We start from the raw sequence: 17540 nt of genomic DNA, 5'->3' as shown, positions 1-17540 counted from the left end.
TTTGGGTTAGGTTTGGATCATTCAATACCAAGCCAACCCCAGCAAGCAGGGACATTAACCACAACATCTTGACTTCCAAAAGCATTTAACGCAGCACCATCGCGTGAGGGGGCACCATCGACTACATACCTAGCTATGTGCCAATCAATACTGTAGCTAAAAAAATGCAAATCAGAGATCAGGTATTCTGTGTCAAGCAAATCATCTTCCAATGCCTCAAAGTCTTTCTATAATCTACAGGGTACAAATTAGAGACATGATGAAATCAAAGTACAAAGTAAACTTATTATCAAAGTACATGTATGTTACGATATACAACTCTGAAATTCTTGTGGGCATACACAGTAAATACAAGAAACATAACAGTATCAATGAAAGACTGCGCCGCCAAGGACAAACAGCCAACATTGTACAACAGAAAACAAACTGTGCAAATACAAAAAGAAAAAAATAAATAATAAATATCAAGAACATGAAATGAAGAGTCTTTGAAAGAGAGTCCATAGGTTGTGGAAACAGTTCGGTGTCGGGGATGAGTGAAGTTATCCCCTCTGGTTCAATAGCCTGATGGTTGAAGGGTTCCTGAACCTGGTGGTGTGGGTCCGGAGGTTCCCGTACCACCTTCTTCATGGCAGTGGTGAAAAGAGAGCAGGCCTGAGTGGGAGGGGTTCGTGATGATGGATGCTACTTTCCTGTGACAGTGTTCCATGTAGATATGCTCACTGGTGGGGATGGCTTTACCTGTGATGGGCTGGACTGTATCCACTCCTTTTTGCAGGATTTTCCCTTCAAGGGCATTGGTGTTTCCATACCAGGGTATTATATAATCAGTCAACATACTCTCCACCACACATCTATAGTAGTTTGTCACAGTTTTAGATATCAATCGAATCTTTGCAAACTTCTAAGGGAAGTAGAGGTGCTGCTGTGCTTTCTTCATAATTGTACTTGCATGCTGAGCCCAGAACAAGTCCTCTGAAATGATAAGAGAAATTTCAAGTTGTTGACCCTCTCCACCTCCGATCCCCCGATGAGGACTGGCTCACGGACCTCTGGTTTCCTCCTCCTGGTCAGTAATCAGCTCCGTGGTCTTGCTGACATTGAGTAAGAGGTTGTTGTTCTGCCACCACACAGCCAGATTTTCAATCTCCCTCCTATATGCTGATTCGTCACCTCCTTTGATTCGGCCCATGACAGTGGTGTCGTCAGCAAACTTAAACCTGCAATTGGAGCTGTGCTTAGCCTCACAATCACAAGTGTAAAGTGAGTAGAGTAGAAGGCTAAGCACACAGCCTGTGGTGCTCCTGTGCTGATGGAGATCGTGAAGGAGGTGTTGTTGCCAATCTGAACTCACTGGGGTCTGGAAGTGAGGAAATCGAGGATCCAATTGCACAAGGAGATATTGAGGCCGAGGACTTGAAGCTTATTGATTAGTTTTAAGGCAATGATAGTATTAAATGCCAAGCTGAAGTTGATAAAGAGCATCCTGATGTATGCATCTTTGCTGTTCAGATTTTCCGGGGTTGAGTGAAGAGTTAAAAGAAATGGCATCTGCTGTGGACCTGTTGTGCCAATAGGCAAATAGGATCCAATCCAAGTTGCTTCTCAGGCAAAAGTTGATGAATTTCATAACCAACCTCGCAAACCACTTCATTACAGTGGACATAAGTGCTACTGGACGAAAGTCTTTGAGGCAGGTTACCATGCTCTTCTTAGGCACCTGTATAATTGCGGCCTACTTGACACAGTGGGTGCTTCAGACTGTCTAAGTGAGAGGTTAAAGATATCAGTGAATACGCCAACCAGTTAATCAGCACAGCTCATCTGGAAGCAAGGCCTAGTTGTCACTTGCTTTCACTTTATAAGAAGTGATAGTCTTAAAGACCTGCCACAACTGTCCAGTATCCTTCAGTAATCCAAGTTTAGTCTGTAATTGGCACTTCAACCATGAGATGGCTTTCCAGAGATTGTACCTGGATCTCTTGTATCTTACTTGTTTGTTGACCCAAATGCTACTGACTTGGCCCTCAGCAGATTGCAGATCTCATGGTTCATCCAGGGCTTCGTGTTGGGGGAAGACTGTGGGGGAGGGGGGGGGGCGGAGGAACACACACTTATCTAAGACTGTTTTATAAAATCCATGACAACCGTGGTGTATTCATTCAAATCCACAGATGAGTCCCTGAACGTGGCCCAATCTACCAACTCAAAGCAATCCCATAGTCGTTTCTCTGCCTCCCGTGAGCGTCTCTTTGTTCTCGTTATCTGTGGAGATTTGTTCTTTAGCACCTGCCTGTATGCTGGTAGAGGAGGATGGCCAGGTGATCAGATTTCCCTGAATGTGGTCCAGGCATGAGTGGTAGGCATTCCCTCTCGTAGTATAGTTCTGCTTGAGTATGTTGGAACCCCTGGTGCTCCAGGTTATATGCTGATGATATCTGGGCAAAGATTTTATCAAGCAGGCCTGATTGAAGACCTAACTATGATTCGAAATGTGCAGGGGTGGGCTGTTTCTTGTTTCCTGATGGCAGCATCTAATATCTTGAGTGCCTGATTAATGTCGGCTTTTGGCGATATGTAAACTCTTTTGGTAAGTAGAACGGTTGACACTTAAACCGTTAGATGCTCCAGATTGGGGGATGCAGGAATGCAACAAAACCCCCCACATCCGTGTGCTGCAATGAGTTTATCATGAAACACACACTCCCACCTTTTCCATTCTCCAAATTAGCAGTCTGGTCCACTCTGTGTATTGAGAAGCCTTTGGGTCTTACTGACATGTCCGGCAGGTCCAGAGTGAGCCATGTCTCCATGAAACACAGAATTTCATACATATGAAACACTAATTTGCCTGAATGTGTGCAGCTTTGATGATACTCAAGAGCTTGAGATCATCCAAGATAACAGAGTCCATCTGAAACCGATCATCACCTTAGAAGTTAAACTAATCCAACTTGGCTAAAGTGTGCAGGATTTGCAAGTTGTGGAGTAGCAATTTGACAAAGCCCTTTTAATAACCTCCACTAAAACACTGCCTCTTAGAAATTATAAAGATAGGGGAGTACACGAACAAACAATCGCAAGTCTTACTCGAAGCAAGAATGGTCTATATTTCCAATACTTCTTCATCAAGATCTTGGGAACTACAAAAAAGAAACTGCATGTTGGGGCTCTTCACATGACAAGAGGTCCAAAGTGTCAGCTCAGCACCAGCTTCTCATGAGGAGAAACAAAACGATCCATTTGGATGTTTGGTTGATCACCAAGCTTGGCAAAATGTTTGCAGATGTTTTGGTGCCAATTGAGAAGCCATCATCAGTGCGCAGTTGAGGGTGTTGTCTCCTCAGAGTGCCGGCTTATATACTCCTCCGGGGTCCAAATGGACATTGATTAGACGTTGTGATCTGTTTGGCTGGTTCAAAACACCGAATGGTTTAGCAGAGGCAGATTTTGATTGGCTAGCTTTGAGGGAGATCCACTGGAAGTGCTTGGTTCACTGTCCAGCTCCCAAGATTACTGGTAACCTACACCTCCCGTGAATAACAGAAAAAGACCACACCCTGTAGGGTTGACTATTTAAAATGTAAGAGTCATCGTCAAATTATTGACGGCAAAGCCAAAAGTGTCTCACACCACTCAACCTGTAACAGGATCGGCCCTTATTTCCTTTCAGCCCAATTATCTGCTTCTCCTAGTTTGTCGTCCCTGCAATTGACACCACTATTTAATTAACTGTGTTCTCATTTCTTATTGGAGTGATTATCATAGTGTTTTCTGCAAGTTGAGGTAGAATATTAAATTCTTTTTCCTGATCAATACACCTCCAAGCTGGCTCCCAGCTCACACCAAGGTTTTCCAAACGATAACCAAACAATATAATTAACGTAATTAATGCTGGAATGAGAGACCAGTTTCCACAGGCCATTCTATAACCAGGATAAAGCCTGATGCTGAAATACAGCCCACACTGGGAGCAGCAACCACTGAAATGCGATTGTCAGAGATGGATAATTGTTGATGGACGTTTCCACACCTTCCTGTCTCAACCAATTTCAGCCATACATCAAGGCAGACTAAATCTTTGACTTTTTAAGTTTATTGCAGAGATTCATATTTACTATGGCTTCATCGGCAAAAGACACCCACCTTAGAACTCACAGGACAGTTATCAAAATGGTGACCAAAATGGTAGATTTAAGGATGGGAAAGATGTTTTGGAGAGAAGGAATTCCACAGCTTCGGAGTTTGGCAGCTGTGGGCATGGAACCCAAAAGGTTCTCTGTTAAAATTTGGCGACGATATAGAGGTTGGAATCACTGGACTTCAGATATTGGAAGACTACAGTGCTGCAGGAGTTTAGAGATAGGGAAGTGTAAGAATGCAGTCAGATCTGAACACAAGGGGTTAGGATTTTATCAATTCATCGACATGAATGAGCAAACACCGAGTTAAGAGCACCAGCAGCGCTGAGGATGGACTCTAGTTTAAGGAGAGTCGACAAAAGTGTAGGCAAAAGCACTTTGGAATAACCAAAGCCGGAAGTAAGATGTGGAAAAGATGAGTGCAGGCTGAAGTTGAGTGTCGAAGTTCAAAGTAACATTTATTTTCAGAGAATATACAACCCTGAGATTCTTTTTCCTGCTGGCATACTCAGCAAATCTATAGAATTGTAACTGTCGACAGGATGAATGAAACAGCAAGAGCCCAAAAGACAACAAACTGTGCAAATGCCAAACATGTAAACAACTATAAATAATGAGTATGAGATAACAAGATGAAGAATCTTTAAAGTGAGATCATTTGTTGTGGGAGCATCTCAATACACAAGTGCAGTTATCCTGTTTTGTTCAAGAGCCTGGTGCTTGAGGGGTAGTAATTGTTCTTGAACCTGGTGGTGCAAGGCCTGAGGCAACTGTACCTTCTACTGGATAGCAGCAGTGAGGAAAGAGCACGGCCTGGGTGGTGAGGATCTTTGAAGATGGATGCTGCTTTCCTACGAAAGCGTTTCATGTAGACGTGCTCAACAGGTGGGCCAAATCCACTATATTTTGTTGGATTTTCCACTCAAAGGCTTTGGTGTTCCCATACCAGGTTGTAATGTAGCCAGTCAGGATGCTTTCCACCACCCATCTACAGAAGTGTGCCAAGATTTTTGATGACATGCTGAATCTCTGCAGACTCCTAAAGAAGCAGAGGTGCTGTTGTGCTTTCTTTGTAATTACATTTACATGATGGGTCCAGGACAGGCCCTCTGTGATAATGAAACCCAGGAATTTAAAGTTACTGACCCTCTCCACCCCTGATCCCCCCAATGAGGACTAGTTCATGGAAATCTGCTTTCTCTCTCCTGAGGTCTACCATCAGTTCCTTGGTCTTGCTGAGATTGATTGAAGTCAATGTTATGACACCACTCAGCCAAATTTTCAGTCTCTCTGCTGTATGCTGATTCATCACCATGTTTGATCAGGCCCACAACAGTGGTGTCATCAAACTTGAATGTGGTGTTGGAGCTGTACTTAGCTACACAGTCACAGGTGTTGTTTCAGAGGTGGGAATTCATGGTCTGCCTGAGGGCACAGATTATAAACATGAAACTATTATTCAAATAGACTGGCTCAGTTTACAACAATTGTCAGGAGAATGGAATTTGTGACTTAGACGGAGGACAACAGTTTAGACAATTCAATCCTGTTTCCTCACTGTAGTTTCAAGCATTCAGGCTTGGAGATGCCAGAAACAGTCCGGAGTGAAAAATGAAACAATTTCACTACTTTAGGAACTATGATGAATTTGAAGGTATCAGCAATCATCTTGAATATTACAATGAAAATGAAGATTTGGAGCATGCAATCGTCAAAAAACATTGTTTGAAGGTTGTCCCTTATCCACTACGTGTCTCCGCAGATGATGTCTGTTTACTATCAATCAACAAAAAAAATGGCAGTGTATGTTGCGCTAATTCCTCCGTCGATAAGAATTAGGAACTAATATAGTTTTATAGTATTGTCATTGTTTTAGTAGTGTTCTAATTTAGTCTGTATTTCATTTAAATACATCATTCTTAACTCAGTTAATCACTAGTTGGTCTATTATATTTCTTTAATTATTTTAACAAAACTTCGGCTAACTGGGGCAGCCGCTTAACTGGGTCAAATGCACTGGTTCTGATATATACCTATTAACTGGAACCCACTGTATTTTGTTATGAATAAAGTTTATTTTGAAACAAAAGAATAGTTTGGCAGTCAATTTTCAATTCAGGAACAGAACTGACAGTTGGTTGTACTCTGGTCTACTGGTATCGAACTCAGTGAATTTTCATGGCCATTCTGTCCAACTGGCACATACTGGGGACATGGGATGAGGAAGATGGTCAACTAGTGTCTTTACTTTCTAAACCAGCTGCATTGAGATGCAATGGTAATGTGAATCTGTTGATACATGGTAACTACTAGAGGAAATAAACACAAAACTCAAGACTTTGAAATTTAGCAACTAACTTTAGTTTGGCCCTACACTCATTTTCTATCTGAAGTTAGCTTATATTTCTTAAAATTTATTTTTATTTAGAGATACAGCATGGTATGGGCACTTCCGGCCTTTTGAGTCATGCCACCAGTAGCTCCCGATTTAATCTGAGCCTAACCGTAGGAAAATTTACAATGACCAATGAACTTACTAACTGGTAAGTCTTTGTACTGTGGGAGGAAACCAGATCATCTGGAGAAAGGCCACATATTCCACGGGGAGAAAGTAAAAACTCCTTGCAGAGGACACAGGATTGAACACCGAACTCTGTCACCCAAACTGTAATAGCGTTGCACTAACCACTATGCAAACATGACGCTTCATAACAAAAATATCTGAAAAAATTTCAGTGAATTTAGTGAATAGCTAGTTATTTCTACTTGGGAAGAGAGGGACAGCATTTTTGTGCCTAAATTCACTTTTTCAATTGAATGGGTTAAAAAGAGCAAGTCTGCATTTACTTGATGTGTATCTTAAATTGCTAGTATAATAATCTTATTTTATAATGACAGAAACACTTTGGAAACACTGCTTCTTTTCCCACCATACAGGAAATACAGAAGCCAATTTACACATGCAGATTTCATAAAATGACATGCAAGATTCTGAATTTCTGTAACGAACTTCAACTAAGTCCTTGGAAGTGGATGTCAACAGTTCAATGCAGGAGTTGGAATTGACACTGTACGTTACTGGTCTAACAAGCTCCAGATTTCAGTCTGCATCAACCAACACCAATGCAACATTTAGCTAAGTGATGTATGTGCTGTGCCACGAGCTGCTGGTGTTTCCCCTGTTCCCAAAGATTGCTTAGCAACTCCTTCACTTTAAGCAGATTTAGTGGCAGCACTGCAAAATAACATGAGAAAAACAAAATTTTCTGGCAACCCTATCTCATCGCAACAATGAGAACCTTTGTTGCCAACAGTAAAAATGCATTTGCGACGAAGCTCTAGTTAAATCATTGAGAATCAGCAGTTCACAGCTCTGTAGAAACAGGGGTGGAGGAAACATTTCCCCATCTCAAAATCTAAGCGATCAATAGAAACAGGAGAAGGCCATTCCGAGTCTACAACCTATTCACTCACGGAATTAGTTAGTACTTAACACTCAAATCACTTGCTTTTTGCCCACGTCCCTCCAAAACTTTACTGAGCAAAATGTCAATGACTTCATTCACTACAGATCCAGTTAATGATGCCCAATGGATTTTTGGGTTGGAATGTCCCACTTGTCTATTAAGTCCTTGTGTGGACAAAGTACTTCCTAATGACTTCTCTAATCCTGATGAGAACTCTAACATGATGTTCCTTCACTCTGGATCCATATAGCTTCCCAGCCAGATCAAGATCTTCTACCATTTAAAACTAACAGATAATAGAATAATACAGCACAGAAACACGCCCTCTTAATCAATTGATGCCCATCCCAGCTAGTCATATAACCTCCTAAACTTTTCTGTCCATGTTTCTAACTGTTTCAAACATCTCTCCATTTGAATGTCTTCCATGATTCACTTCCATTCAGTGGAGTTGTAATGACACACACTTTACAACAACTGCACTTTGATATTAAATGCTCTTCTAGTTCCTCTTGCTTAACTTTTCAGAGTTGGTCATACCTTCCCACAGCTGGGTAAAGCCAGGATCTTTGCTGACGGCTTAAGCCAAGTTACGTGAATGCTGAAACACACACTGCAGAGCAGAGTCATCGATATTTATTTTGGGAGGTTGCTGGGTTCCCAGTTCACAAACTGGCAGAAAGTCACACCAAGTTAATAGGTCAGCTGTGATCAGACTGAAGGCAAGCCAGAAACGAAGGGATGTCTGACCAACCCTAGATTAACTTCGTGTGATTATAATGTGCCGCAGTGCAGTGCCCAGAGAAATCCACATTACTTCCATCACAGCTTAACCTATGAAAGTTGGTACAAGTTTGGTGAATCTACTCTGCACAGCCTGGAAAACTATTGCTGAAATGTTGCTCCACAATACACCTTGTAGTGTAAAATGGATCAAAGATTCTGTTTAACTGAATAATCCTGAAAACACCTTGAAATAGTGCTGACATACCATTAAGCATTTTTACTGATGACCATGACTTTATCCACTAACCCTTACGGTCCTAATGCAAGGCTTTTTCAAAATGTCGCTAATTCCTTTCCTTCCATAGATACTACTCGACCCACTGAGTACCTCCAGCAGATTGCTTTTTCGACAAGAGGGTCTTTTGTTCACCTGCTTCCTCCCATCTATCTGTGGGCACACATCCCTGAGGCTCAGTGTCAACAGTCCCTTTCACCTGGCTCCAGTGTCACCGCCACATCTTTCCATCGATCCTGACAGTTCCACCTGAGTTCTGCGAATTGGACTCCTGCCAGGCAGGATCTCCAAGCGCTGAATGTCTTAGGGGAATCTAATATCGATCTCTCTGTGGACACGTCCCAGTCACTTCAGGTGACATTGGCTTATTAGGGTGTTGTACATGTCCTTGAACTTCACTATTGACATTGCAGTTTATGTTTAACCTATGGCAATTAATCTTTATGTCCCTCTTTTTATGTTGACCATGATTCACATCCATAGATCAGAGCTTTAGATAGCTATAATATCCAGTCAGCTGCTGTTACAACCTCCTGCCTCCCAAAAATAGTTGTGCATTCCCGATAATGACATCAAGTGGGAGGTTCTCAACAATAGTTGAGTCAAGGTGCATAAACTTTGGAATGTGGTCTCAGGATTACAATTACTGACTTTTATCTGCAGAAATGAATGACTACGGCTTCAGTCATAAAGTTAACTCTCTCTGCCAGTAAGGGCAATCGAGCATAGCTGTTGCCTTCCCTCAAACAAATAACATGGTGGCACTGTAAAGGATGCCGGCCGGTGGTGGAGTGGCATCTACATCGGTCTTCGAGATGAGTGGTCTCGGGTTCAAATCCAGCCGGCTCCTTGCACGCTTTCCACCCTCGATGGGTTGAACGTCGAGCAAGTAACTCGGCCTTGTTAAAAAAAACAAACAATGCTAAAGAAATGGCAAGGTTGCCATTCAATGTGTCACAAGGCGCGGAGAGGAAAAGTGGTAAAGGAAGCATTTTCATATGCACATGAATCACCAGTAAGACACCAGCACTTGGAACGCTCCACATCCCGTTTATCTATTTGAGCTCTGTTGATAACTACTTGCGCTTCACACACTCAAAAGTCTTGGTTCTAATCCCAGTGTTTTTTAAACCCAAAGCGAGTACCCCAATTGACATTTCCTGCTGAACAAGGACATTGAATTGAGCAAGTGCAATGGTTCAGCTTTCAATGATCTGGATGGGGAAGGAATATGTATAATGCAAACCATAAAACATTGCAGAATACACAGCTCAACAGGATTAGAAAGCCAAGCAGCAATTTGCAAAATGATGAAAACAAGCAGAACTAGGCAAAGGCAAGACAATGGATTCCAATTAATTGGAACACATCAGGACCAGCATATTTTGGACCAAATAAGCAGCTGCCCCAATTAGCCAGTTTCATGGAAATAGGTGAAGAGGTATAAAAAAGATAAACTGAGTAACAAGCTACGTATTTAAATGAAATACACAACAAACTACTGTAGTATATAAAACTGTAATAGTTCCCAAGACGCAGAGGAATTCATCTGCATTGCATTCTTTTGACTGTAAGTGAACAAAATCAGCGCAGACACCCTAGTGCAGATAACAGCTTCCTTCATACAATGCTGTTGATGACTGCATCTCCAAATCTTTACCTTCATTCAAGATGATTTTCCATACTTCATAGTTTCTAACTTGAAGTAGTGAAATAGCTTCATTTTCACTCCCAGCTGGGGCTTAGCATCTCCAAGCCTGAACGCTTGAAACCGCAGTGAGCAAAACAGTTCTGGATTATCCTGCTGCTTATTACTCGCCAACTATCAGTGACAAAAATTGTTGATTTTTGAACACAAACACATTCAACTGACGCTATTTAAAAACTGTTCACTCGAAGCATGGTGCGTCTAACGGCCACAAAAGCGCATGCGACTGATGCTAGCTAGAAACTGCTTGGCAAGAATCTCCTGCCCCATTTAAGCAGCATAGTGTGCAATTTAAACAAAGGGAATCCCAGTTGTTTTCTCGATTAGTTCTTGTTCTTTAAGAGTTGTCCCAAATGAGTGTCTGCCCCAATTAACCGGAATCCAGGGTACCTCAACTCTCTTTACACCTCCATTCTCCCAAAGAGTTAACTGAACTTTGTACAATAGTTTTAGTGCACTCATTACAATAGCTTAAGAAACCATCCCCTGAGCATACAACACTGCATTTTTCACATATTATTTTTTATCATTAAGTCTCAAAATCAAATTATTTTCCCGATGAGTTTTATTAACCTGAGCAGTTTAATTAATGCTTGGGCTCTGCTATTTCTCAGTGGTAATTTCAACAGCTTTCCCTCCATACACTCATTGCACAGACACAAGATAACAAGGATATCTGGCCAATTGGAAAGTAAAAAGCTTCTGAATTCCCCATTAGTTAATTTTTGACCACTAGTCAAACCGCTTCTTCCCAAAGCACTGGTTAGGTTACACTTGGAGCACTGTCTCCACACTACAGGAAGGATGTGGTACGAGTGGGTACATGCTCAATAGATTCACTAAGACATCGCCTGCATTGGAGGATTTCAGTTATGAGGCGAGATTGGATAGAATTATCATCTCTGGAGGCTGAGGGGTGACCTGATGGAGGCATAGATAGGGTAGGCAATCAAAATAATTTCCCTCATGGTAGAGGTATCAAACAGAAGTCGAAACAGTTGAAAGGAAGGAGTTTTTAAAAAGGGCACTTGATGGGCTAGATTTTTGCTTACCAAAACAAAAAAATCCCCACCAAATCAAATTATAGCCAACTTGCAGTGGTGTCAATAAAACAACAAGGAGATGGGATGGAGTGCAGGCTGTTATCTTGGGTGGCCAACATGGTTAAAAGGGTTAAATTACAATGACAGGCTTCATGGACTAAACACGTGTTCCCTGAGGAAAGGAGATTAGGGGGTCAAGTAAAAGAAATGATCGAGATGACGGAAGGATTTGAAAAAGTGAGATTAGAACAAAGCTCATAAACTTAAAATGAGAGCTAGTTACAACTTGATAATTTACAAAAAAAACATCTAAAATCTCACTCCTTCAACAGGTTTTGTGAGGATAACTCAGACGAAGATTTCACAGCTGAGAGTGACAGATTTTGTTGAGTGGTTACAGAAGCCAGGCGTACTCTATTAAGATTCAAATCACTAAAGGGTGGTGCAGGCTCATGGGATATACAGACTCCTCCAGTTACCATGGTCCAAAACTTCACCCATCAGCAAGGCAAATGAAAAAACAGTTCACAGTTATGAACAAACAGCACACCTGCAGAAACTCTCAGCTGACACAAACTTGACCCTGAGGCACTGAAATAGTAGACCACACACAAAAAAAACACCCCTCCCAATAATATGGAGCCCTTACTTGCTTGGAGAAATCTGCCCACATCCACTCCCCTAAAGCCAAATCGCCCCCACCAATCCCAAAGGAAATGGAGAAGAAGCCATTCTTTTAAAAGACTGCCCCAGCACCTTCACTGAGCTGGGAGCAAGGAGCAACACGAGCTTTAACACTAAGTCTATTTTATTAAAATTTTATTTCAACGCTGAACTAGAATAGGAAAGAAGAGTGCAATGGTCTAGTTCATGCTCGCTTGTGCATTTCAATAGCGGCGTCAGGCCAATGTTGTACAATAGCAATTTTCAGGGTGCCGTTTTGTTTGTAAGAAAATATGCAATGATTCCAACACAAAGCCCCTCTAACAGAACCTCTTGTAGAAAGAGTTTGGGCAGCAAGTCAATGTTAAAATTGCATCAATAAAAAAAATGTAGTGGAATATACTGAATGACTGTTACTGGAAGGCTGCCAGTGGAAAGTGGGCTCATTAAAATCACAGGGATAAGACTAGCTGACAGCTTTTAGGAATTTTAGAAAAAGCATGAAAACAAAAAGGTCAGAAGAATCAGATAAAGGAACCATCATATGAGTGCCTTTTAAAATCAACAGTTAAACAAACATGGACTATGAAAATGAAACATACCCGTTCTCCAGAAGGGTCATGCACACAACTTCCCTCACTCCAGGATTAGTGGCCTTTTCGGTCGAGCAGCTCTGTAGATTCCAGCTGGCTATCCTCAGGACCCGCTCACCATCCCTCAGCCCGCTGAAGACCTCCACGTTTGGACGGGTCGAGATGATCTGAGTCGGGCCACCGGGTGGGAGATCCAGGTCCTCGCTCTGCAAGCTGAGTGAGGTAGGGCTGGGGCGCGGCTTGGCAGCGAAGTCAATCCCCCCGTTTCCGGTGTGGGTGGACGTGGGCCGCGATCGCTCCACACAGATGCGGGGCCGCACACGCTCCAGTAGCGCGTGGCTGACGGAGGTCACCTTCGCCAGGTCGTCAACAGTCTCAAACGGCCCACGTTCCTTCCGGTAACTCACTATGTTGCGCGCCACCTCGTCGCTGATTCCCCGCAAGCTCATCAATTGCGCCACTGTGGCGAGGTTCACGTTGACTCTGCTGGCGGAGGAGAGGGTTTCAGAATAGGGCTCCCTGCGCGTAGAGCTGGGGGAATGCTGCGTAGAACCAAAACTTCGACTGCTCGCCACACAGATCTCCAGCTTCACCTGCTCCAGTTTGGCAGCACCAATCCCACTCACCAGCGCCAAGTCCTCCACCTTCTTAAACCCACCGATGCACTCGCGGTACTCCACGATATTTTGTGCCACCATTCGGTTGACCCCAGGAAGGGTCATCAGTTCCTCCTCGGTGGCTGTGTTGATGTTCAGCCGCTCCTGGTTCACCAGGATGTTGCTGAAGTTGCACGCTGCACTGAACTTGCGATTCTGCCCAATCTCCAGAGGGTCTTTGGGAATGGAACGGTGGCATCCTAAATTCCCCCCCATTGCTAGTCGTACATGGGCACCAGCAGTATGAAAGGATCATTCGCTCTCTCGCTCTCTCTCTCTCTCTCTCTATCCTGCAGTTAATAGCTGCTCTCTGACTATAACTAAAAATTCAAGAGTCACATTTATCTGACTACCCACTTCAGAACGGAACAAACTACTGTCCGCTAGTTACCCGAGCAGTTTGTTCAGGCACCAGCTAACCACAGGACACATGGGACTTCCTCAAGACAGTTAATGATCTCTTTTTTCACGTTCTCCTTTCTCCACTGCAGTACGCTTGTGCTTCAATAAGCCGCCTATGTCCTTGTTTTGTTACTGCTGAATCCAGAGATGTAATGCAGGCACTGTGCCAAGTCTGCTGTCAAATCACTGTGCAGCATTAGCAACGGTCGTGAGCACACATCATTGAGTGGGAGGGCCGAGTTCCTCCAGCTGACCAATCACAGTACCTCCAACTCCAAGTCACATGGTGCCAGATCTGGTTACAGTCAGCCTGGAGTGCAGATTCTCACAAATAAATGATTGAAGCTATGCAGTTAAAACACAGAGTTTCCACACGATGCTTCAGCCACTCTGGGTAAACGCATTTGTCAAACCGCATGCAGTGACAAAAAAGGAGCCAAGATGCAAAACGGGCCTCTTTCCACTGGGAAGCTGGTATTTATTCGTTGCTTCTAGTCTTGAGTAGAAGCTTCGTGTCTGTAAAAAGAGAAAGGAGCTAGTTAATGTACGGCAGCCAGAATGCACAACTACAAACTCACTGAAACTTAATCTAGGTTACAAGTGGAATAAATCACATGGAAGTTCAATACATCACAGACTTGAGGAACATTTCTTTCAAACCTCCCATTCTGGAAATATGTTTTTTCAAAAGCTTCTTGAAAGATAAATATTCAAGCTTTGCTCAGGATAACACTTAAATCACAGCCATTTGAAATGACATCGTTATTTTTGACTATTTATAAACCAGTGCAAGAAGCCATTGGCCACAGCATTTTTAGCTGACATGAAGCACAAGCAGAAAACATTGCCAAAAGACTAAGGATGAGTGCAGGACACCAAAACACAAAGTGACTTCTAACTCAGTCAAAATAGTCAAAGAACATAACAGCATAACAGAGCCATTTACTAAACGTCCATGGAGGCAGAGAGACGGTCGATCTTTCTAGTCGAGACCTTTCATGCAGTTCCGAAATGTCGAGCATCCCTCTGCCTCCACAGATGCTGTTTGACCCCGCTGTGCTCTACCAGCAGTTTGCTTTCTGCTTCAGACTCCAGCATCTGCAGTCTCTTGTGTCTCCACTCACTGCTAAACAAGAACTTAGCAGTGTCTGTTCAGAGACGCGAGCTAGGAATCCACAAATGGAAAGCCATAGCTTTCACAAAAGTCATTACAATTCAGTATACAAATACACATGGAGTGAAAAGTAGTGGAATGCAGTTACAAAGATGGCAGCTGTTCCTTACATGGCATGTACACTTCCCAGAGGGAAGGCAGTGATCTTACAGAATGTATGACTATGTAGAATGGATTCCTTCGTGTAGTACGATGCATACATCATTGTTCAAAAATAGTTTTTTTTTTGAGTTATTTTAAATTTTTTTATAAATTGTTAAAAAATAGTAAATAGTGAAGGCATGGTATTTGCACATGCCAATCATAACACATTATGACTGTTACCGGAATTAGCACCAACCAAAGTTCTTTAAGCCAAAGTGTGAACATTTTAGACAACTGATGGGAGTGGACTTGCACTGGCAATATTGATTTGTATAATTTGATTTGTATGTTGATTTGTATAAGGTAACCACAGCATTTTGTTTGATTCTTGTTATTAACTTTAATGTCCTGAGGAAGGGTCTCAGCCCGAAACGTCAACTGTTTGCTCTTTTCCATAGATGATGTCTGACCTGCTGAGTTTCTCCAGTGTTTTGTCTGTGTTGCCTAATGCCATAAGTCAGGTTTGCAACCAGAACATCTAACTTGACAGGAATAGAAAACAATGGAATGCTGGCTATGATCACAAAACCTCACAATTCGAGAGAACAACATTTCTTTGTATAAATGAAAGCAATATCTCATGATAATTCCTTATTTGCAATTAATTTAAGCAAGGGATCTAACTATTCCATTACATTTCCAAATTTCTAAACTCAACTGAAGTTGGCAGAATGTTTGGATTTCAAAAAGTTTACTTCACTGCTACCCTGTCTGGGTTTCTAAACATTCATACCAGGTTAATAGAACTAAACATGTAGTTTAGCACTGCTGCTAGCTGCATTCTAGCTCTGAAAAACATTCAGACAATGAGATGACATTGGTATCTAGTGCACTTAGATCTACTGAGTAGGGATGAATTTTTAAGGCAAGTTATTAATTGTTGTCCAGAGGCAGACCAATGCTTCCAAGATAATGGTAAGATGGTACATTTATGATTACCAAGACAAGCCAACATGAGAACACAAGGCATTTGAACAGATCATTTGCCCCCACCTGCCCACTCTGCCATTCATAGTTGACTTTCCTCCACAACGTCATTTTCCCCTGCTGTCCCCACACCTTCTGATTCATTTAACAACCAGACATCTATTGAGCTCTGTTGCAAATCAATGACTGGGCCTTCTTAGATCTTTAGCACAAAGATTTCAAAAGATTTGTCACCTTCCAAAAGAAGAAATAGTTCTTCATCTCAGTGCTAATGGGGTTACACCCTATCATAAGACATAGGAGCAGAATTAGGCCATCTGGCCCATTGAGTCTGCTCTGCCATTCAATCATGGCTGATCCTTTTTCCTATCTCCTCCTCAACCCCAGTTTCTGGCCTTCTCCCTATAACCTTTGATGCCATGTCCAATCAAGAACCTATCAATCGCTGCCTTAAATGCACCCAATGACCTGGCCTCCACAGCAGCATGTGACAATAGATTCCACAAGCTCACCACCCTTTGGCTAAAGAAACTTCTCCGCATCTCTGTTTTGAAAGGGTGCCCTTCTATCCTGAGGCTGTGCCCTCTTGTCCTAGACTCTCCCACAATGGGAAACATCCTTTCCACATCTACTCTGTCTAGGCCTTTCAACGTTCGAAAGGTTTCAATAAGATACCCCTCATCATTCTGAATTCCAGTGTGTACAGACCTACAGCCATTAAACATTCCTCGTATGATAACCCTTTCATTCCCGGAATCATCCTTGTAAATCTCTCTGAACCCTCTCCAATGCTAGCACATCTTCTCTAAGATGAGGGGCCCAAAACTGTTCACAATACTCAAGGTGAGGCATCACCAGTGCCTTAAAAAGCCTCAGCATCACATCCTTTCTATCTTCAGATTGTTACCCCCAGCTGCAGGCTCACAAAGGGAATCAATTTACATGATGCATATAAACAATTATTAATACAGCCATCTTTCTTTACAGTTAATATTACTTGATGCTTCAATACAAAGAGTAGCCACAGGTTCTGCACAGAACCTCCATGATGCCTTGAGGAGTTGCGCAGAACAGAGACCATAGAGCAGTACAGGCCTTTTGGCCTACGATGTTGTCAACCTCTCAACCTATTCTGAAATCAATCTAACACTTGTCTCCTACATATCCCTTTACTTTTCTTTCATCCACATGTCTATCTATCCCTAATGTATCTGCCTCTACTATCACCCCGGCAACACGTTCCACGCACCCACCGCTCTGTGCTTTTTTGCCTCCAATCTTTCATCCCTCCAATCACCTTAAAATTATGTTCCTTTGTATTAGTCATTCCTGCCCTGCAAAAAAGTCTCTGGCTCTGCAACCAATCTCTGCCTCTTATCATCTTTTACACTACTATGAAGTCAAAGGTAAAGCCTAGGTAGTTCTAAGGTAAGGACATGTTCGGCACAGCTTTGTGGGCCGAAGGGCCTGTATTGTGCTGTAGGTTTTCTATGTTTCTAAAAGTGCAGAACAAATCCATTAGATGAAATTGGGTTTAAAAGTTACATTGAGAGAGGTTGCATTGATGACGCACAGATGACCAATTGTCCCCACTTCGACA

The 17540-nt window shown here is 42.5% G+C and overlaps 1 protein-coding gene across 1 annotated transcript in view; it reads right to left on the bottom strand.

The window, feature by feature from the left end:
* eepd1 (endonuclease/exonuclease/phosphatase family domain containing 1) overlaps positions 1-17540 on the bottom strand; it is a 140643-nt gene that overhangs the window by 64221 nt on the left and 58882 nt on the right. The window contains exon 3 of the mRNA XM_073024039.1: positions 12647-14211. Within this exon, the coding sequence (XP_072880140.1) occupies positions 12647-13509 (863 nt within the window). The 5' untranslated portion in view covers positions 13510-14211. The remainder of the gene's footprint in view (positions 1-12646; positions 14212-17540) is intronic.

Source organism: Hemitrygon akajei, chromosome 20 (genome assembly GCF_048418815.1).
Source record: "Hemitrygon akajei chromosome 20, sHemAka1.3, whole genome shotgun sequence".
Taxonomy (NCBI): domain Eukaryota; kingdom Metazoa; phylum Chordata; class Chondrichthyes; order Myliobatiformes; family Dasyatidae; genus Hemitrygon; species Hemitrygon akajei.
The sequence above is the reverse complement of the archived record's forward strand: the minus strand, read 5'-3'. Positions and strand labels throughout refer to the sequence as shown.